General features: G+C 45.7%; 1 protein-coding gene across 1 annotated transcript; it reads right to left on the bottom strand.

Moving 5' to 3' along the window:
* Window positions 1-14: 14 nt before the first annotated feature.
* Window positions 15-22,039, bottom strand: LOC132874768 (UDP-glucuronosyltransferase 1A5-like). The gene is made up of 5 exons (XM_060911164.1): window positions 20,951-22,039; window positions 17,418-17,546; window positions 8,808-8,895; window positions 8,204-8,423; window positions 15-291 (listed from the first exon to the last, which is right to left on the bottom strand). The coding sequence occupies exons 1-5, from the start codon at window positions 22,037-22,039 to the stop codon at window positions 15-17; spliced, it is 1,803 nt and encodes a 600-aa protein (XP_060767147.1).
* Window positions 22,040-23,427: the final 1,388 nt, after the last annotated feature.

Below are 23,427 nucleotides of genomic sequence, written 5' to 3'. Positions count from 1 at the left end.
AATAGTAGCATATTTTACTCCTCTTTAGTCTTCAGTAATTTCCTGCAGCATCTTAACAATAACATGCACCATTTCATCATCACTGTGACAATAATCACCATGATAACCAGCAGAAAGCTAAACACATCAAGGCTGTGATACTGGAACCAATTAAGATTATGAGCAGCCAAACGTAGATGGTCTGCCCCTTTATGCCTCATTACATATTCTGTCCAATAAACTGCAAGATCCAGCGGCGTTATTGGTTGATCATTGTGAAGAGCAGATAGTTTCATCATCTTCTCTTTATAACTGCAGGAGAAGCATCATCAAAAAAATCTGATCAGATATGAGCAAATAATCAGATTGAGGCTGAAACAAGGAATTGACAAAATTGATAAGATTCAATAATAAAAATAGTTCACAACGAATGCCACTGTCAGTTGAAAACTAAGTCAAACTCAAAGCATAGGAGTCAGTTCCACACAACAAAAGTGATTCATTTAGTATACACACAGCAAGCAAAATTAATTTAGCACTGAGTATTTTTGTGAGAGGGTGACATGGTGTTGTAGTGGTTGGCACTGTCGCCTCACAGCAAGAAGGTTCTGGGTTTGAGCCCAGTGGCCGGCGGGGGCCTTTCTGTGTGGAGTTTGCATGTTCTCCCTGTGTCTGTGTGGGTTTCCTCCGGGTGCTCCGGTTTCCCCCACAGTCTAAAGACTTGCAGGTTAGGCTAATTGGTGGCTCTAAATTGACCGTAGGTGTGAGCGTGAATGATTGTTGGTTTCTGTGTCAGCCCTGTGATGACCTGGCAACTTGTCCAGGGTGTACCCCACCTCTCGCCCATAGTCAACTGGGATAGGCTCCAGCTTGCCTGCGACCCTGTAGAACAGGATAAGTGGCTATAGATAATGGATGGATGGATGTGAATGAGAGTCTGAATGGTTGTTTGTCTCTATGTGCCAATCCTGCGATGGTTTGGTGACTTGTCCAGGGTGTACCCCACCTCTCGCCCAAAGTCAGCTGGGATAGGCTCCAGCTTACCTGCGAATCTGCAAAGGATAAGCAGCTACAGATAATGGATGGATGGATCACCCTGTGTTATTTTGGGTGACTAATTTAGTTAACATAAGCTTTTATTATCCTCATATATTACTAACTATATATTGCTACTTTGCTCCATCATAACACTTACCACTTCATGTTAAATATTAATTGATGAATGTTGTGTTAACTGTTGTGTTCTATGTTGTTAGACATTATTAGATATCACAGTATTTTGTACCAAGTATTGATTTCATTGTAATGTTGCACTGCTCTAACACTAACTGGTCGGTGTAGAAGCATTCAAGTAAAGAATTTCATTGTATTTTGTACAGTGACTGCACATATGATGACAAACTTTGAATCTCTGATATATCGTGCCCTCCACAATTATTGGTACCCCTTGTAAACCCCAATTTGGGGTTTCAAGCCTTGGTAAAGCATTTATTTGTGGATAGATTTTACTGCAGCGAAACCCAGGGAGGATTCCAGTGCAGAGGGGGGACATGGAGAGTGGGGGGAAGGCTCCCCCCACTCTCCACAGGGATTTTGTTTAGGGATTTTCCATTGGAGCAGTCATGAGATGAAGCCCTGAGGCATGCTTTTGACCATGTAAGAGTAATCAATGGTCAAAACCTCCAGCTTAATATTGCACTCTCCTACCCATATTTTTCTGTGATCAACAATAGGTTATATCAAGTGATGCAGGACACTCACACAGAAGAAGAAACTATCCAGTTGTCGGTCCCGAATAGACGTAGGGAACTTTTATTCCATGCTGCTCATCATAATCCCATGGCAGGGCATTTCGTTCAGGATAAAACACTGAACTGACTCATGGCCTGTTCCTATTGACTGGGTATTTGCCAGTGATGTTCGCAGGTGGTGTGTGACATGTCAGCTGGTGAATCCACCTGTCACCCCAAAAGTGCAGTTGCGCCCTTTACAATGGATTGAGATCTCCTTTGAAAAAATTAGTATGGATCTCGTTGGGCCATGAGATTAATCTGCACAGGGATATTGTTATGTGTTAGTTTTAGTGGACTATGCAAAGCGATACCCAGAAGCAGTGCCTCTACGCAACATATCTACATGCAGTGTTGTGGAAGCACTCTTCCGCATTATCTCCTGAGTCAGGATCCCAAAAGAAATCCTGATTGATCAAGGCATGACTTTTCTGTCATGCACCCTTTGCAAACTACATAAATTTTTCTTGATTAAATCGATTCATACCAGTGTTTACCATCTGCAAATGGATGACTTAGTTGAATGGTTTAATTGAAGACTTAAAGCTACACTAGGTAGGAATTTTACCTTAAAATATCAGCTTTAAAATCATTTGGATGGTACATTGACTTGTAATAGGGAGAATGGCTCATCTTCCATTCTGAGTCTGCACTCGGTTTGCCAGTTATAGCACTAAGTGATTCTGGTGGGGCATGACTGACACCTCTCACGAGAACTGCATAACACTTTACAGCACTCCAGCTATCTTCCAAAATCAGCCAGCAGCACTACCCAGAAAAATAAGCTAAAATCAATATTCTCAGTATGGACATCATGGCAGTCAAGTTGAAGAAACCAAAGAAAACACTGTTGGAGGAAACCTGGAAGAGAAAAAAAAAAAAGAGAGAGTGTGACCAAGCAAGAAAGTGGACAAGAGTAGATCTTGGATTGGATTTTACTCATTGCTGAGAACCAAGAGAGATAAAAGGCTGTAAGACAGATGCCAAGCTGGGTTTCTTTCTGTTGAACTAGTAAGTAATATTACATTAGCTGCTTTGCTGTGTGTTGTGTTGTTGCACTTACTTGAGGTTTGGCTGTTTGCAAAGTTATCAACTTGATTTATGATCAAAAGCTAGCAAGTTGGCTCATTTTGACAAAAGTTTAGCCATTAACTACATCTCAAGGTGATGTTAGAAATCCTACTAAATCACATCTGAACATCAGTACTGGTAATAAGTGCTCCTGTTGGTTGCTGTCTAGCTTTGTTGGTGAGCTTGCCACCCAAGTTTGCATCACTTTGTGTCAGGGGCATCCAAGCTTTGTAAGCTTTGTGGCTGAAGCCCCTCTTATATGCAGTATGAAAGGTCCTGAAAGCCTCCACAGAGTTCTCCCCATTTGAATTATTGTATAGTGGCAAGCCTTGTGGCATCTTGGACATTATTAGGGAAAATTGGGAGGATGGACCTTCTGCAAGTAAAAATGAAATTCAGTATGCTCTTTACCTGAGGGTAAAACTCCACACACAGTCACCTAACCCAGGAAAATTTGCTACAGGTGCAAGAACGGCAATCCTGGCTGTATAATAGGGAGGCTTGGCTATGGGAATTTGCACTGGGAGACAGAATGCTCATTTTACTACCCACTTCAAGCTCTAAATTACTTGCAAAAGTAGCAAGGACCTTTTGAGGTCACACAGCAAGTCAGAGAAGTCAACTATAAGGTCTGGTGAACAGATAGAGGTGATGCACTTCAGATTTACTACCTCAATCTCTTGAAACTGTGGAGAGAGGAGGTTCCTCTGGCTCTGGTGATGATGGTTCCTGAGAGGGAGTAACTGGGACCAAAGGTAAGTCTAAAATGTGTGGCCCAATTCACCCAGGTCCCCTGTGGAAACCCCATTTCAATGTCCCAGGGAGCACAGATTGCAGGAGGAATTCTGTAATGTGTTTTTGCCTCTGCCCAGTCGCACTAACCTGATAGAGCAACAAATTGACTCCTCCAGGGGTGGTGATACACAGCCACCCGTATTGGCTCCTGGAACACAAAAAAAGTGTTTTGGAACAAACTTAAGACTATGCTTGATATGGGGGTGATCGAACATAGCCTTGAGTTCATCCTGATGATGAAATAGCATTGATCATGGAGTCACACAGTGATTGGAGCAGGCTGGTGGTTTTAGATCACAAAACTGACAGGTTGGTCTGATTTTGTGGAGACTTTAGCAAAGTCAACACAGTGTCTAAATTTGATGCATTGATGAACTGCTCAATCGGATGGGCACAGCTCGTTTTTATTCAACCTTGGTTTTGACTAAGGGATATAGGCAGATATCCTTGACTCTAGTATCCCAAGAAAAAACAGCATTTTCCACTTTGTTTGGGTTACACCAGTTTGTCACACTTCCATTTGGTTTGTGCAGAGCCCCAGCAATGTTTCACCAACACATGGACAGAATCCTCTGCCCAACACAGTGCATATGCCACTCCCTATTTATATGATATCATTATTTACAGGAATGATCGGCAGCAGCATTTACAACACGTGAGGGCTGTCCTGAGATCATTGAGATGTGTGGGACTTGCAGCAAGCCCAAGGAAATTTGCAATTGGACAGATGGACGTATGGTCTCAGGGCTTCCAGTTAGGTCATGGGCAGGTTAATCCCCAAACAGACAAGGCTGCAGTGATTTCAGCCTGTCTGAAACCCAAGCCCAAAAAGGGGGTGAGATACTTCTTCGGACTGGCTCACTATTACAGGAGGTTTGTACCTAATTCTTCGTATGTCACTAGCCCACTGACTGACCACGTTAAAAAGGAGGCCCCAGATCTGGTCCAGTGGACAGAGCTGTGGGAATGGGCTTTTGCTCAGGTTAAAGCAGTTTTATGTCGGGGCCTGCTGTTGCATTTCATTTATTGGTATCTGGATCTTCAGTCCTTCAGAGAGCAAGAGGTGTTTGAGGTGCTCCACAGGCCAGGGCTGCAGATGGTAGTGGCAGATTACCTCTCCCACCATGGGTGGAGCCAGCTGCAGTCCAGACATCTTTGCCACCTGAGGCAGGCAATACTCCCTCCTGAGTATTATTGGCAAAGTGTATGCTTGCATCCTTCTCCACAGACTGCAGTTACTCATGGATCCTGTGTACCCAGAATCCCAGTGCATCTTCAAGGCAGGCAGGTTGACAACAGACATTAACTTCTCTCTTTGACAGCTTCAGGAGAAAAGCAGACATCAAGGCCAACTGCTCTACATGATGTTCATAGATATCACCAAGGCCTTTGATTTGGTCAGTAGGAAAGGCCTATTTGAACTTCTCAGTATTATGATCTCCTTCCATACCAACATAAAGAACCCTAGTCTTCTATGATGGATACTCCTTGGATTCCTTATGCATCAACAGTGATGTCAAGCATCACTGTGTGCTGGCATCGACCCTTTTCAGGATCTTCTTTTCCCTGCTCCTGTCCTACGCTTTTGACTTGTCCACTGACAATGTCTTGCTGCATGGCGATATGTTGGGAAGCTGCTATGATGGGAACCTGGCACATCTGTGCTCAGAGATCAAGGGGAGGATGGTACTCCGAGATATGCTCTTTGCTGATGGTGCAGCCCTTGTGATCCACACAGAAGCTGCCCTCCAGAGAATGGCCAATCAATTCCTTAAGGCCTGCAAGCAGTTTGGGCTGACTAAGCCTGAAGAAGACCAAGGTCTCTGCACAAGATTTCAATACTGCTCCCTCTATCAGAATTGACATTACTCTTGAAGCTGTGGACAACTTCACTTACCTTGGGCTAACAATTGGCTTGACATCAAACTTGACCGATGGCTTGGGAAGTCAAACACCATCATGGCTAGACTAAGAGGGTGTGGGAGCACTGTCAGAACACACCAAGATCCAAATCTACCAAGCCTGTTAGGGTTTTGCTGGGATTCGAACCTGGTTCGCTGGTGTGATAATCCAGCAAACCCCCACTAGGCCACCAGGGGAATGACTCAAGTGCAGAGGCATGAGGCGGAAGTAGAAAGGTATCAAAAACAGTTTATTTACACTATGTACAATCTAAGGGAAAAAACAAAAAGAATAATCCAAAGCTCAGAAGATAAACCAAAAATAAAAATATCCAAAAGGTACAAAGTCCAAAATCCAAATAAGAAAAAAGGCAAAAACTCAAATAGGTCAAAAACAAAATCCACAAAGTCCAAAAAGAAAGAAGCAAAAACCAAGAATACAAAGACACAGGCAAGGTACATGGGACAGAGGGAACTAGCACTAACAGCATAACATAGGAAAAAGACTCCGTGACAAGGGAACAAACAGAGGGGTATTTATACACAAACTAATTAAGGACAGGGCGGGGCAGGAAACAGGCAATAAGACAAAAACAAAACACAGAACACAGTGGTGACCTCTAGAGGCCCAAAACAAACATGACCAGAAAAGGAAATAACAGTGGCCTCTAGAGGCCAAAACAGTCCCAGTCCTAACAAAGCCTGTATTCTTAGCACTTTACTCTATGGAAGTGAGAGCTGAAGCACCTACATGAGGCAAAAGCAGTGGCTCAATACCTTCCACATGCAGTGCCCTGAGCACATCCTCAGAATCAGCTGGCAGGACCACAGCTCATATAGTGACATCCTGCATCATGCCAAAATTCCCAGCATGTATTCCAGCTAATGCTGCCTTCGATAGCTAGAACATATTCAATGCATGGAGGATGGGACACTGCCAAAAGACATCCTGTATGGACAGCTGGTCATTGGCCCCAGATGAATCGATTGCAGGATGTTTGCAAGAGAGAGTTGAAAGCCTGTAGCACTTCTTCAGAAAGCTGGGGGATTTGGGCCAAGGATCGTGATGCCTGGTGTCTGACCATCTACAAGGGCATCGCCGATGCAGATGCAAGGAGAAATCAGCTTGCAGCAGACAACAGGGACCAGAGGAAGTGTGCCTCAGCAACCCTTACAACTTGGACTTCTTAGTATATCTGCACCAAGTGCAACAGGGACTGCCACTTGCATGTTGGCCTGCACAGCTACAGCAGATGATGCCAAGGACCTACCAACAGGCGATAATCCAGGGGCGCATCACACATGGTCTCTCAAGACTGAGCTGCCAAAGATCATCCACCTATCCATCCATTATCTGTAGCTGCTTATCCTGTTCTACAGGGTCGCAGACAAGCTGGAGCCTATCCCAGCTGACTATGAGCGAGAGGCGGGATACACCCTGGACAAGTTGCCAGGTTATCACAGGGCTGACACAGAGGCAAACAACCATTCACACTCACATTTCACACCTACGGTCAATTTAGAGCAGGGGTGTCCAAACTGATCCATAAAGGGCCGTGTGGCTGCAGGTTTTCATTCCAGCCATGCAGCAGCACACCTGAGTTGGCTCATTCAATCAACTGAACTGTCTTCACACAGTCAAATACTTGCAGCCACACCCACCCTTGATTAAAGGGTGGGTGTGTCAGTTGATTGAATAAGCCAAATCAGGTGTGCTGCTGCATGGCTGGAATGAAAACCTGCAGCCACACGGCCCTTTATGGATCAGTTTGGACACCCCTGATTTAGAGCCACCAATTAACCTAACCTGCGTGTCTTTGGACTGTGGGGGAAACCAGAGCACCCGGAGGAAACCCACACAGACACGGGGAGAACATGCAAACTCCACACAGAAAGGCCCTTGCCGGCTGCTGGGCTCAAACCCAGGACCTTCTTGCTGTGAGGTGACAGAACTAACCACTACACCACCGTGCCACCCCCTGCCAAAGATCAATCAGAGATAATCTCATCTCATCTCATTATCTCTAGCCGCTTTATCCTTCTACAGGGTCGCAGGCAAGCTGGAGCCTATCCCAGCTGACTACGGGCGAAAGGCGGGGTACACCCTGGACAAGTCGCCAGGTCATCACAGGGCTGACACATAGACACACAACCATTCACACTCACATTCACACCTACGCTCAATTTAGAGTCACCAGTTAACCTAACCTGCATGTCTTTGGACTGTGGGGGAAACCGGAGCACCCGGAGGAAACCCACGCGGACACGGGGAGAACATGCAAACTCCACACAGAAAGGCCCTCGCCAGCCCCGGGGCTCGAACCCAGGACCTTCTTGCTGTGAGGCGACAGCGCTAACCACTACACCACTGTGCCGCCCCATCAGAGATAATATAATCAAATAATTTTATGTAGTCAGAAATTATTAGACATTCAGACAAACAGATTGAATAAAACACAGGTCTAATGAGACCTTGATTTAATCAATCAGACAGAGGTCTAATCAGATAGGACTAAGGAGACAGGTCTAATCAGACACAGTTATAATCAGATACAAGTATAATTAATCAGACATGGACATAATCAGACACAGGTCTTACCAATCAGATACAAGTCTAAATAATAAAACCACTGTAATCAGAAAGATTTACTCAGACAAATGTCTCACCTACTGTCATTGATGACAGCATCTAGGGTGTTGACGAGCACATCAGCTGTGATAGCATAGAAGTTCAAAACCACACCCACCCCATGTCTGACCAGTCGCTGCACATTATCACCCTGCTCACCAAAAAGTGGAATCATCACCATGGGAACAGCATGACAAATCCCTTCGTAGATACCATGTGATCCACCATGAGTAATGAATGCTCTTGCCTTTGGGTGACCTTTAATAATAAAAATAAATAACAAACAAAAAGAACATTTTAGAACATCTATGGTGTGGCATAGTAATTAAAAGAAATCACAGTGTCAAGTTCTTGCTGATGAGGGAACGCTGATGAGGGAACCCTGGTAAAGCTTGATGAGAGAAGCCTCATGATGGAACACTGATGAAGAAAGCCTGATGAGAAAACACTGATAAGGGATGAATAATGAAGGAACACTAATGAAAGACCACTTATGGAGGACCACTGATAAAGAAAGTCTGATGAAGGAGCACTAACAAGGGAAGACTAACAAGGGAAGACTGATGAGGGAACAATGACGAGTGAGCACTGATGAAGGAAAACTGATGAAGGAACATCAATGAGGGAACACTGATGACATACCCAGAAGGTCATTTTGAGGAAGCCACTTCATCAGCTTCACATTCCCAGGCACTTCATGAGGAACTTCACCCATGTATCTCCACAGCACCTGTAAACACACAGACACAGACAGAGAGAGAGAGAGAGAGAGAGAGACAGACAGACACTAGGGATGTGCATCTCCATCATTAAGGCCAATGCAATACACATCACAATGAATTGCCAATGATGCTTGGGGTATAAGTCATCTGTGAACATCCAGGTCAAAGGACAGATAAAATGGTGGTAAAGTACATCCAAATCGTGTCCTTACTATTTGCTTACGTACCCACAGAAAGTACTACAATAATGGTTGTGTAGTAGTGTGAAGAAAATTTAGTGAATGAACATTCTGATTCTCTGTGTTTCTTTGTGTTGAGCTCAAGTGGCCTAGTGTACTGAGAAAAGTTGTTTTTCCACATGCTGTAATTGCCTTTCTGTGGCCTTGGCTGGTGATAAGCAGGGTGTCTGGGTTCTCCCTAACCACGCATCCGCCTGCACATCCCAGAGCACGCCAGGTGCATGCTTTAACAAAGCTTCATAGAAAATCTTGAGCCAATCACATACAGACGCAAGCAGTAAGCAAATATCTTCAAAGTATAACAGATAACATTTCTAAGACACAACTCAGAGTGCGCATACTCTCGGCATCACTGAAGTGGTGTCGTCTTCTCTTCTTTTCTTCTTCTGTTTTATATCTCTGTTTATGATCTACTATAATAAATAACTGAAAAGACAACCGCTAAGCATTCTGAAGTGTTTATTAGAAGTTTCCATTACAATTTGGCATCCCTGGGTGGAACCTACACGTCTGACCCTCGGATGACGGGACACTCCCAAGGCCACGGTGCGGAGCTGAGAACTTGGACGAGAGACCAGACCGTCAAGGCTCACCGAACCAGTAAGTGATAACTTTGCATTCTTGTGGAAAGAAATTAGTGGAAACAGTATTTAAAGACTGATATAAGAGATGGACAGAGATTGCCCCAGTCAAGGAAGACTGATATAAGAGACAGACAGAAGTTTGTCCGAGCCCAGGAGGACTGCTAAGCTGTGGTACCATCAATATGTTTGCAGAAACGGATAAAAAACAATTTTGAGACAATAAACCATGAATAGTTTATTGGGTTGTGTAAGAGAAAATCCGCCTAAGTGACGACTGGGTAACGGCTCACCTACTTGAGAGAGGGAAGTAAGGGTGCGTGTTTCGACGGATTCACGTTCAGCGATTTGTAACTGGGAAAAAATTGAATCTTGCTCCCCTTGTTCTGTGTGAACAACTGGCCCGTCGTAGGAATGGGATAGAGAGGTTCGATCACGAAGTCGCCAAGACACACTGGTGTGCATGCAAAATATTGATGAATTAACAGAGTACTGTCCTGCTCCAAATTCTGAAACATAGAAATAGATCTTGTACGCATGCGTGAGTTGTCTTTGAGGTTGTGCTAAATGATACCTACTTTTTGCTTACGGTAAATGTCAGATAAATTGTTTACTAATAAGAACATACCTAAAGGATTATTGTGTCACATTTTTGGACATAGTCCAACCTGTTCTTCTTGTGATCCTAGTAAAAACTCAGCCATTGTTGTCATAACCTATTGATATAACAGTGTACAATGGGGAACAGAAACAGTAAGTTAGGGAAAGAAAAGAAAAAAGCAAGTAAGCCTGAGGCTACATGTGCTATCATAAGAATTAGGTGTTCCTATGACAGCCCAAACATCCAGTTTATGAAAACCTCGTATGGTGACGATTGCTTAGCACAGTTTGATATATGGGTAAAGGACTTAGGATTCCCTGAGAAGGGCAGTTTTAGTCCCAGGCAGATAGAACAGTTAGAAGAAAGGTTGAAACAGAAGGAAAAAGAAGAGTCTGCAGATAATGTCAAGTTCTTAGGGGACTGGTGGGCGTTTTCTGCATGGAAAAAAGAAACACTTAAGAGAGCGTACAAAAGAGAGAAACGACAGGCAGGGCTCTCACCCTTTTCTCAATGTTTGAAATTTCAGATGGACCCTGACCTGGAGTCTGTCCCACCACCCCGACACATTGCCTCCTCAGCAAGGCAGAGCATCACTTCCACAAGCACCTCACCCACAGAAAGAGGGAGAAATCAAGACAAAGCAAAAAACAAAAAACAAAAAAACTGAGCCTCTAGAAACTCTCCCAGCCTACCAGCCGCCTCCAGCATCAGCGCCTCCCCTCACTTCTCCGTCACACACGAGATCCGGTCTTGCATATGGCGACGGAAGAGACACCATTCCTGGACCTGACCACATGCTCACCAGTGGGTCCACAAGGCCGTAACCTAAAGTCTGCACAAAGCTTCATAGAAAATCTTGAGCCAATCACATACAAACACGAGCAGTAAGGGAATATTCTTCAGAGTATAATATATAACTGTAGATGTCAGAGCAGGTAGGTGGAGCACAGAAGTATGGCAGGCCAGAACTGAGTTCCAAAAACTTTTATTTTAGCTTTTCAGCTTTGACTTTTGACACTCTCCCAGTCACATGCGCGCGCACACACACACACACACACACAAGTCATCTGGTGCGGGAGAGAGCTTCCTTCCTCTGCCCTCTCCTTATATAGGGCGTGGTTGCTGGGAAGACACACAAACACAGGTTAATTCACATCAGGTGTCGTGATTCTGCCACTTACCTTCCCTGACTCCGCCCTCTGGTCACAGACCGACGCTTGACCACGCCCCCACTGTCACATACCCCCACCGCCCGACTCAGGCCGGGCAGCCATCCGGCCCGCAGCCAACTCTCCCCCCCTTGATGGGAGAGAAAGTCCGCCACGACCATCTGCGCCCCCGGCCTGTGGACCACCTTGAAGTTAAAGGGTTGGAGTGCCAGATATGTTGTTATCCTTCATGTGGTGGAGCCACTGGAGGGGCGCGTGGTCCGAACAGAGGGTGAAAAGGTGTCCCAGCAGGTAGTAACGGAGAGCGAGGACCACCCACTTGATGGCCAGGCACTCCTTCTCTATGGTGCTGTAGCGCCCCTCACGCACTGACAGCTTTTGACTAATGTACAGCACTGGGCGATCCTCCCCCTCCACCTCCTGGGACAAAACAGCCCCCAGCCCTCTGTCCGACACGTCCGTCTGCAATATAAAAGGGAGAGAAAAGTCAGGGGAGTGTAACAGTGGCCCACCACACAGTGCAGCCTTTACCTCAGAAAAAGCCCGCTGGCATTGCTCCATCCACTGGACCGGATCTGGTGCCCCCTTTTTAGTGAGATCAGTCAGCAGGCTGGTGACGTCCGAGTAATTAGGTATAAATCTATGATAATAGCCAGCCAGCCCCAGGAACTGTCTCACCCCCTTTTTGGTCTTGGGCCTCGGGCAGGCCGCAATCGCTGCAGTCTTGTTAATTTGGGGACGCACCTGCCCATTGCCCAAGTGGAAGCCCAGATACCATACTTCCACCCGCCCAATCGCACACTTCTTCGGGTTGACTGTGAGACCCGCCCATCTCAGCGACCTAAGGACGGCCCTCAGGTGTTGTAGGTGCCGTGGCCAGTCATTACTATAAATAATGATGTCATCAAGGTACACAGCAGCATAGGTGGCGTGGGGGCGGAGGACCCTATCCATCAGCCGCTGAAACGTAGCGGGTGCCCCAAACAGCCCAAAAGGAAGTGTGACAAACTGGTGTAAGCTGAACGGTGTGGAAAAGGCCATTTTTTCTTGGGATAATGGAGTCAAGGGGATCTGCCAATAACCCTTTGTCAAATCCAGTGTCGAATAAAAGCGAGCCATGCCTAGTCGATCGAGCAACTCATCAATACGAGGCATTGGGTACGCGTCGAATTTAGACACCGCGTTGACTTTTCTATAGTCTACACAGAACCGGACCGACCCGTTGGCCTTGGGTACCAAGATCACCGGGCTGCTCCAGTCGCTGTGGGACTCCTCGACGATGCCCATTTCGAGCATGGCCTCGAGTTCTTCCCGAACCACTTTTTTCTTGTGTTCGGGTAGCCTGTAAGGGCGGCTACGCACTACCACCCCTGGGGGCGTCTCAGTATGGTGCTCTATGAGGTCTGTGCGGCCGGGCAGGGGCGAGAACACGTCCGAAAATTCAGTCTGCAACTGGGCAATCTCCACGAGTTGTGTCGGGGCAGGTGGTCTCCATAGGGAACCAGAGAGGTACGCGATGCCAATACTCCCTTTTGAACCTCTGGCCCCAGCTCCACCTTCTCCGGAACCACCGACACCAACACCACAGGGACCTCCTCGTTCCAGAGTTTGAGTAGATTGAGGTGGTAAATCTGTAGCGCCCCACCCCTGTCCGTTCACCTCACCTCGTAGTCGACGTCCCCGACTCGCCGTGTGACCTCAAAGGGTCCTTGCCACTTGGCGATTAATTTGGAGCTCGATGTGGGCAACAGTACGAGTACTTTATCTCCTGGTGCGAACTCCCTAAGGCGCGTGCACTTGTCATACAGGCGGGTTTGCCGTTCTTGGGCCTGCCGCAAATTCTCCTGGGTTAGGTGGCTGAGTGTGTGGAGTTTTGCGCGCAAATCAATAACGTATTGAATTTCATTTTTACTTGGTGAAGGTCCTCCCAATTTTCTCGCAGCACGTCTAAAATGCCGCGCGGCTTACGCCCATATAACAATCCGAACGAGGAGAACCCCATGGAGGCTTGTGGGACCTCTCACACTGCAAACAACAAGGGTTCGAGCCATTTATCCCAATTACATGCGTCCTCGCTTACGAATTTCTTAATTATATTTTTGAGGGTGCGATTGAATCGTTCGACTAAACCGTCGGTTTGTGGGTGATAAACACTGGTGCGGATCGGCTTAATACCTAATAACCCATAAAGTTCATTCAGTGTTTGTGACATAAACGAGGTGCCTTGATCAGTCAGAATCTCTTTCGGGATCCCAACTCGGGAGATGACGCGGAAGAGCGCTTCCGCAATACTGCGTGCTGAGATATTGCGAAGAGGCACTGCTTCTGGGTATAGCATTGCATAGTCCACTAGAACTAATATAAAGTGGTACCCTCGTGTTGACCGATCTAATGGCCCGACGAGATCCATCCCAATTCTTTTGAACGGGGTCTCGATTAATGGGAGAGGGTGCAAAGGTGCTTTTGAAATGGCCACTGGATTTACTAACTGGCATTCATGGCATGCTGTACACCACCTACGGACATCGCCGCAAATTCCTGGCCAATAGAACTGGGCCATTATTCGGGCTCATGTTTTATCCTGCCCTATGTGTCCAGCCATGGGATTAAAGTGAGCCGCCTGGAATACCAATTCCCGGCGGCTTTTTGGAATCAAAAGCTGCTTGATTTGTTCTTTAATCTGCGTGTCCTGAGTCACTCGGTATAATCTATCCTTCATAATAGAAAAATAAAGGAAGGACGGGGTGGCATTTGGCTGGAGCATTTGACCATCGATTACTCTCACTTGGTCAAACGCATGCCGCAGAGTCTCGTCTTGCGACTGCTCTAACAGGAAATCCGCAAGGGATTCCCCGAGAGAGGGAGGAGGAGCCAGCAGCTCCTCGCTCTTATGCGGAGATGACGTAAACGGCTCTGTGACAGCTGCTCCCACCAAAGCGACACCGGGACCTCCCCTTGATGAAATACGGCAGGACCCACTCTTTACTAAATGACTCATTAATGCCCCGAATCCTGGCCAATCAGTCCCCAAAATTATCGAGTGGGTGAGGCGAGGATTAACCGCCGCCTTTACTTTAAATTTTTCCCCTTTGAAAAAAATGTGGACCGACACCAAAGGGTAGCTGTGAACATCCCCGTGCACACACACAACACCTTCACCCCCTGTGCTCCCCCCCAATGCCTCGTCTTGCACCAGGCTTTGGTGGATTGAGGTCTGATTACAGCCAGAGTCCACCAAAGCCCGATATATATCCCCTTGGATACTCACCGGTATGCTATACGCTCCGGCCCGATCGAGGGCAGCTCCTAGCGTGTCGAGGATCCGAACCACCGCGCCCACTTCCATCACCGAGCACTGCTGTTGGAGGTGGCCCGGCTCCCCGCAGCGCAGGCAAACCGGCCCGGGCTTTCTCTCTGCACCGGTACTCTGGGGCTCACTCACCTGAGGGGGGGGAGAGACAGACACGGAAGTGGGAAACGGGAGGACACTGCGGGTACGGCAGACCAGCTGTGAGGGAGCTGGCCCCCGCCTCCGCGGTGGGGGAATGGGGTGAGGACGAGACACAGAAGGGGAGGGGGAGAGAGAGAGAGAGAGAGAGAGAGAGGAGAGAAGCGAAGAGGGGATCTGTGATCCTGCCGCGGGAACAGCAGCCAAATGATCCTCCGCCAACTCAATGGCCTGATCCAGCGACGCCGGGTGATGGCACTGGACCCACTCCACCATTCCTTTGGGAAGTTGCACGATAAACTGCTCCAGTGCCAGCAGGTCGACGACTCCCTCGGCGTCGTGGTTGTCAGCCCTCAGCCACCGCCTGCAGGCGTCCCGGAGTTGCTGACCAAACGCGAACGGGCAGCCGACCTCCTCTAGGCGCAGAGCACGGAAGCGCTGACAATGTTGTTCGGGGGTGCGCCCCACACGCTGGAGGACGGCCTGGTGCAGGTCCGCGTAGACCAGCCAGCTGTCGGCAGGGAGCTGTAGCGCGGCCAGCTGCACCTCACCCCTTAGCAGGGGGAGGAGGCGCGCCGCGTGCTGTTCCACCGGCCACCCCGAGGCTTCTGCTGCTTGTTCAGATAGCATGAGGAAGGCCTCAGGGTCGTCGTGCAGGCCCATCTTCGTTGGGGTGAGGGGGAGTGGGCCCGCAGCGGTGGAGATGGTGGCCCCCGCCAACGCAAGGAGGTGCCAGAACGCCTGACCATCTTCCTGTTGCGCCAGCACCAAGGCCTCGAACCGTTGTTCTTGCTCCTTTCGGAGGGCGAGCAGCACCTGGTGCTGGCTCTGTTGGGCCGTGGTGAGGGCGTGAATCAGGTCTGCGAAGGGGGAGGACTCCATGGGGCTGTTCTCTTCTGTGCTTGGTCCCAGGTTTCAGCACCACTGTAGATGTCAGAGTGGGTGGGTGGAGCACAGAAGTACGGCAGGCCAGAACTGAGTTCCAAAAACTTTTATTTTAGCTTTTCAGCTTTGACTTTTCACACTCTCCCAGTCACACGCACGCGCGCGCACACACACACATGTCATCTGGTGCGGGAGAGAGCTCCCCTCCTCTGCCCTCTCTCTCCTTATATAGGGCGTGGTTGCTGGGAAGACACACAAACACAGGTTAATTCACATCAGGTGTAGTGATTCTGCCACTTACCTTCCCTGACTCCGCCCTCCGGTCACAGACCGACGCTTGACCACGCCCCCACTGCCACAATAACATTTCTAAGACACAACTCAGAGTGCACTTACTCTCGGCATCACTGAAGTGGTGTCTTCTTTTTCTTTTTCCTTTCCTGTTTTATATCTCTGTTTTATATGATCTACTATAATAAATAACTGAAAAGACAACTGCTAAGCGTTCTGAAGTGTTTATTAGAAGGTCCATTACAGTAGGCTCTTAACTGATGTTAGTGCATACGGAGTATTTGGATTTAGACAGAGTCTTCCACTTTATGTCATATACTCTTGTGTGACTTGCTCAGGCATGCCTCCAACTCATGCGAGACTTTGCCAAGAGACATGATGAGAATTGGCCACTGACAGCAGTGGAGATGAGTAAGCGGAGCATGCTTGAGAAACAATTTTAAAAAGGAAGAATCAATATAAATATAAAATTATTGGTTGCATTTCTAAATAATAAAGTTATAGGGCTTCTACTAATAATCATACATGAATATAATTACATATTAACTCTTTCATCACTGCGTAACTTCATACATAGACTGCTGCATACACTATATCACTTTATATAAAAAATGCCATTAATGCTCTGTAACTTTGTGGTAAATTCAATATAAACTACACAATTTTAAAAAGAAAATATAGTGAACTAGAGTGTGTGCGCCATAGTGACATATTTGGTACCATTGGAAATTAGAAGAATTCTGCTTTGAGAATATGTAACACTTATGACAATAAACTGAACACAGGTAAATTTGCATTTTATCTGCTAATATTTACCGAAAGAAATGTGTGTAACCCAAATTAACATAAAACAACATTGTGCTTATTGAAATTGTCACAGGAAATCCCAGTGAATCTGACTTCTTAACCAATCAGCATATACAATACACGGGGGTTTCCCTACTACAATGAGACTGGAAAAGCGGTCTGCTGTGATAATGGCGACCAATATATGAGACTGCTTTTGCGGTCTGTTGTGTTAAAAGATTCCATATTTTCCATACTGATATAGCATTTTGAAGTGGTGAAAGGATTAATAAATGACCATATTTTATTTATGCAAATGAAACAGTGTTAGAAATTATCCATCCTGAGTTCCTCCTAAATTGTATCTGGTGCACACATTTTTTAAATTGGGACAATTACATCGTTAACTTTTAAATTGCTGCACCGATGCGAAATGATGACTCTTCCAATCACTAATACACACATAAATAATAAGTAGTGTATAGATAGTGTGTGTGCGTGCGCGTTTGTGTGTGTGTGTGCACACTTACTCTTTGAGGGATTCTGCTGAAAGCCTGGAGGAAAATGGTTGCTTTCTCCTTTGGCATTGCTGGCACTAAAGAGCCGAGTGTGAAAACTACAATTCCATGTTCTGATCCTTCCACAAACTCCAAAACTTCCTTTACCACACATACACACACACACACGCACGCACACAGAGCCGAGTTTACTAACAGTAAAATATATAAAGTTTATGTTCTGCATAGTATTCAGTGTTTATTACTGAAAACCATCTTATAGGAGAGAAAGACACGTGTGTAAAATGCAGCACACATTAAGGTGCAGATCTTCCTCCGTCCCATTAGATGGCATTTATGGCTAAACAACATCACAGCCACAAATAAGATACTAAGTAAGTTCCCAAAATAAACAAACGGGGCTGGGGTTCTGGTCTTTTCTGTCCGAGTTGCAGAGTGAGATAGGCACATGTGACAAAGCTTGTTTAGTTTCTTTGGAGCATTAATGCTAGCTAAGTAGCTTATCTGTGGTGTGGCTGGTGGAGAGTGGGAGGTAGGCATATCAGCCGACGGCCAGTATAGGTCCAGTAATGATACTCTTACACTACTTCTGACTGAGAGTTGCACCATGGCAGGGAATGAGTCAGCCACAATAGCATGGAGATGTGTGAGCGAGAAGGGGGTATAAATGAAATGAATGGGAGCAGATAGGGAAGGGAGGATGTACTGGAGGGCTGATGGTAGGAAGGGAAAGAAACAGGGTGGGGCTAACTTGGGAGGAACAGAGGGGGAAGAAAGAGAGGAGGAAATCAAAATCCCCAAGACAGGACCCTTATTGTTGTGGTAAGGTTTGAGGGAGAGGAAGAAGTAAAGAAAATAGATCCCCCCAAAATTAACAAAATAAGAGCGCAAATAGGTGAAGTCAAATATGTAAGCGTGCTCAGGGACAGAAACTTGCTAAAAGGGTGTAATTCAGAGAATCAAGTTAAAAAAGGCAAGAAAGCTACAGTGTGTAAGAAAAGTCTCAATAACAGTTCTAGGACCGAGATCTCATGGGGGCATGAGGGTGATAACTGGGGTTCCCCTTAGCATTAGCATGAGGGAGCTAGTTGAATACCTAAGAGTCCATAACAGTGCAGTTAAGATGGCAAAAAGAATGACTAGGAGAATGGAGCAAAGGGAGACAGAAGAAATTCTCAAAGATTTGTACTTTGGATATGTAAGATATATAGTAAGAGAATTTCTCAAAACCAATGAGATGTTTCAAATGCCAGGAATATGGGCATATCACTAAAGTCTCATCTCATCTCATTATCTCTAGCCGCTTTATCCTCCTACAGGGTCGCAGGCAAGCTGGAGCCTATCCCAGCTGACTACGGGCGAAAGGCGGGGTACACCCTGGACAAGTCGCCAGGTCATCACAGGGCTGACACATAGACACAGACAACCATTCACACTCACATTCACACCTACGGTCAATTTAGAGTCACCAGTTAACCTAACCTGCATGTCTTTGGACTGTGGGGGAAACCGGAGCACCCGGAGGAAACCCACGCGGACACGGGGAGAACATGCAAACTCCACACAGAAAGGCCCTCGCCGGCCCCGGGGCTCGAACCCAGGACCTTCTTGCTGTGAGGCGACAGCGCTAACCACTACACCACCGTGCCGCCCCATCACTAAAGTCTGTAAAGGAAAAAAAGACCTGTGCTAGGTGTGGGGATGACCACAAGTATGGGAGGTGTGGTGAAGGAGTTCCACCAAAAGAATGAAGAACAAAGGAAAGGATGCCATATGCAGAAGCAGTTGAGATGGCTGGACAGGATAAAAAAAAATAGTGAGCAGTAGGGTGCAAAACAAAAGACGGTAAGGGACAAAGAACATGAGGGAGATAAAAGAAAGGCCTGTCTATCATGTGGACATGGCAGGCTGAAATGGGAGGAAATAAGGGACAGCCTCACTCATAGACGTTGGAAGTAGGAGTGCAGATGTTACTGGGGATGCCGAGAATGGGGCTAATAGGAACTAGTTCAAAAAATTTTACTGATCTGCATTGAAAGGGAGCAAGGTTGTTGACTCATTTGTGAGTTCCTAGGAAGTACTGGCCTAATAAGAAGAATCTGATGGCTCCCAGGTATAATTAAGTCCAGCAAATGGCAGTAATGCAACTCTGTGGATACCAGCTGCCATAAGACCCCAAGGAAGTGAAGAAAGAAGAGGAAGAAGACTAAATAAACATGGTTAGACGAGGACGTCAAGCTGTGGTTAAATCCATCCATCCATTATCTGTAACCACTTATCCTGTACAGGGTCGCAGGCAAGCTGGAGCCTATCCCAGCTGACTATGGGCGAGAGGTGGGGTACACCCTGGACAAGTCGCCAGGTCATCGCAGGGCTAACACAGAGACAAACAACCATTCGCACTCACATTTACACGGTGGTTAAATGTTCTCAAATTCAACTTGCTTTAAGCTTTATTGAGGAACTTGGTGTTATTATGTCAAGTACTCAAGTAAGTTCTTTTATTCAGCTGTACATGGAGTAAATTAATTAATGGTGTAGTGGTTTTGTTGGCATGTTAATCAATGCAGGGCAATGCTGCAGTTTTCATTTCATTATTAAAGGGAGAAAGACAAAATGAGAAAAAAAATGAAGAAAATTTGTGCTTCAAAAGGTGGAATGTGGATGGAAAGCTCTATTTATCCATCTATCTATTTGGCATGTCACTGCAGAGATGTGGCCACTCTGATGTCCATTAGAGTTTCTAATGACAATTGCAGTAGTGGTTTCCCATTGCCTTCTACTGGATTATTATAGAGGTTTTCTCCTCTTAACCATTCACACCTATGGGCAATGTAGAGTAGCCAGTTAACCTAACTGCATGTCTTTAGACTGTGGATGAAACTGAAGCACCCAGAGGAAACCCATGCAGACACGGGGAGAACATCCACACAGAAAGGCCCCTGTCGGTTTTTCTACATTTGAATGATCTGTTAAAAGGTTAAGCTAATGTTCTAGGGATACTTTTTGTTCTGTTTGTCCAATTAAATAATATAGTCTCTTTTTTGCAATCATTAGTGCTATTAATATGAAAGGCTTAAGATATTCAGGTATTGTGAAAGTGGTGTAATGCTATAAAAACAACATAAAGGGGTGCTGAGATTGAAGCGTTTGGATAGCTTGTCCATAAGCACTAAACAGATGCTCTGTATGGAAGAACAGATGCAGAAAGAATGAAAGTGATCATCTGTTTGATGTATTGTTAGGACTGACTCCCATGCAGTGCAGTTTATGGGTGGTAATATGAGTTCTAAATTATAGGACTTGCAGAGGATTATTACACATATATTGCCAGTTAATTCAGTCAGATTGCTGATTATATCAGCACTCCATTTCTCGCTTGGAAGTGATATTTTGCCATTTTAAATAGTCAATAAATAATATAAAAAAAAGATTGAGTCCCTAGTCGTCCTGTTTGGTTGTTGGAGAGTGAATAGCTTGATATATATTATATTATTTTTAAATCTGGTGACTGCTTTGTTCTGAGAGGAGCATGTGTCACTCACCGGGTCCAGAGGGTGGGTAACAGCACAGTTCAGTCCTGCAATCAACACAGTGTTAGGCACTAGTGGCTTGGGGATCTCCATGGTGAAGTCATATCTCAGCAGCCACACAGCAGCTGTGTTTAGAATCTCCTTCATACTGATGCTGCGCTGCAGGAACCGTGATGCCACATCATCAAACCACCAGTACAGCAGCTTACACATCACTGGTTCTAGCAAATATATCACCACATTTAACACACGCTCAGTGAAGCACATGCGGTCAGTGTGTTTAGTGAAAAAGCGGGGAATATAGGAAGGAGGGTCAGGGCAGGCAGTGGCAATAGCATCCATCCCACATGGTAAACCACGTAGCATGTAGATGGCTGGTAGAGACAGGTTAAAGGCTAAAATGGCTCCAGTTGGCATCACAGGGTCTGTCAGTACCACATCAAACTGCTGCTTCTGTAAAAACTCCACCAGGTCATGGTTAAATAACAAACTCTCACTCGTGGAGATTATCAGATTCATAATCTCTCTCATGTGTTTCAGTTTCCCTGAGATTCTCTCCATCAGACCTGCTGTAGAACCAATCAGCTGCTGGGAAGTTTTTGCCAGTTGGTTAAGCAGATCCTGTGTGTATGGAACCGGAAATGTTTTGCTCATGTAATGCTTCCCAGAGTCCAAACGCATGCTGACCTCCGGCATCAGCACCAGCACAGTGTGGCCTCTGCGGCCCAGTTCCTCTGCCACAGCCTTCATCACGATCCAGTGACTCCCATCCATTGGCACCACCAGCACCCTGCCGGTACTCTTTGTCTCACTGGGTCCGGTGCCATCTACACTCCCAAAATTGCTTGTTCCTTCAAACACGCCGATTTTCTCAGAATGGCCAAAAATTGTCCTTTCATTAACACTGGCCTTAGATAAAACTGAACACAGCAGCTGAACAACAAATACATAAACACACCAACAAACCATGTTTATATTATGTCCAAATGGCCAAATTCTGTCCTTTTGTTTCTGTGTCTCTCTCTGACACTCTGCTTTATCTGAGAGCAGTTTGAGTAAAGCTTCTCGAATGTGTCGTGTGAGAGACCAAAGTCCACGCATTGACCATGTGCATGTGTGCATAAGAGACTGTGAGAAAACTTTAAAGCTATACAGCCTTTCGATTTCATAAAATCGGTGAAATTTAGTTCCTTCTGAAATGTGGTCATTGTGATATGTTTATTTCTGTAATATCTCACAAAATGTCAGGCCATTCTGTGGCTGGGAAGTTATTTAATTTGAGGGGATTAAAGCAAATAATGTGTATGAAATTGCTCGCTTCACGCAGTCAAGCAGACAGAGTTAGTCCATGTGCGCATGCACAGGTTTACCTTCTTCTTCTGGGCTTTACAGCAGCTGGCATCCAGTGTTGCAATACTGCTCTCTACAGGTTTACCTTGACCATGCACTGACAGTTACAGTACATCTTGACTTGCTAACTTTAGGACTGCAGTTGTCATGAACAGTTTTGCACTCAAGTTTCCATCAGTGAAGAGTTTATAACATCGAAGAAACTGACTTCATGTTAAAACTGTTAATGTTATAGTCATGTTGTCTGTTGTTGCCCAAATGAGGATGGGTTCCCTTTTGAGTCTGGTTCCTCTCAAGGTTTCTTCCTCATGTCGTCTGAGGGAGTTTTTCCTTGCCACCGTCGCCACAGGCTTCATCATTGGGGATAGATTAGGGATAAAATTAGCTCATGTTTTAAGTCGTTCAAATTCTGTAAAGCTGCTTTGCGACAATGTTTATTGTTAAAAGCGCTGTACAAATAAACTTGACATAATTCTGTCACTGGATGAACAGCTGATCACGCCAAGGTGGTTGCTGACCGCCGATATTTATTAGTTTGGTCCTGCATTTCCTTTCTTTCACAACATAATGTCTTTTCTTCTCACTTTCCGTGACTGTAGTCAGTCTTTCACATTTCATTTGCACGCTCACGTCCTCCATTTTTCTCTCCTGTTTCAAATTTGTATCCCATAATGCCTTGTGTGAATGGGGAAAGCCCACCACATGATGCATAAGGTAGTATCTTGAATTGGGTCATGATGAAGCAGGAAAAAATAGCAGAGAATTTAGGGCCATGTGGCTCTAAATTCATTAATTGTTCTATAATAAATAAATAAATAAATAGGAAGTTTGTGATTTAAATTCAGTGGCTTTTGGTCCACTAAACAAAAATAATTGGGTGTCAGGGAATTAATTTTTTTTACCTAAACTTGAAAAATCTGAGGCAGGCTACCTTTAAACTTTCGACTTTGCCTTAGCTATAATGCATTACTCCGTGTGTTTCCAGAAAAAGACATCTAATGTCACCTTAATGCATAAACTACTTGTAAAATGAGTTAAACTGAATTAGTAAAATTACATTTGATAGACAAAATGATAAAAGCCACAATAACTTCAGCCTAATGTAAATTAATTCTGATCATGCATGCTTTACATGAATG

This window comes from Neoarius graeffei, chromosome 27, assembly GCF_027579695.1.
Source record: "Neoarius graeffei isolate fNeoGra1 chromosome 27, fNeoGra1.pri, whole genome shotgun sequence".
NCBI lineage: Eukaryota > Metazoa > Chordata > Actinopteri > Siluriformes > Ariidae > Neoarius > Neoarius graeffei.
Note: the sequence above shows the minus strand (reverse complement) of the source record. Positions and strands in the feature narration are given on the sequence as shown.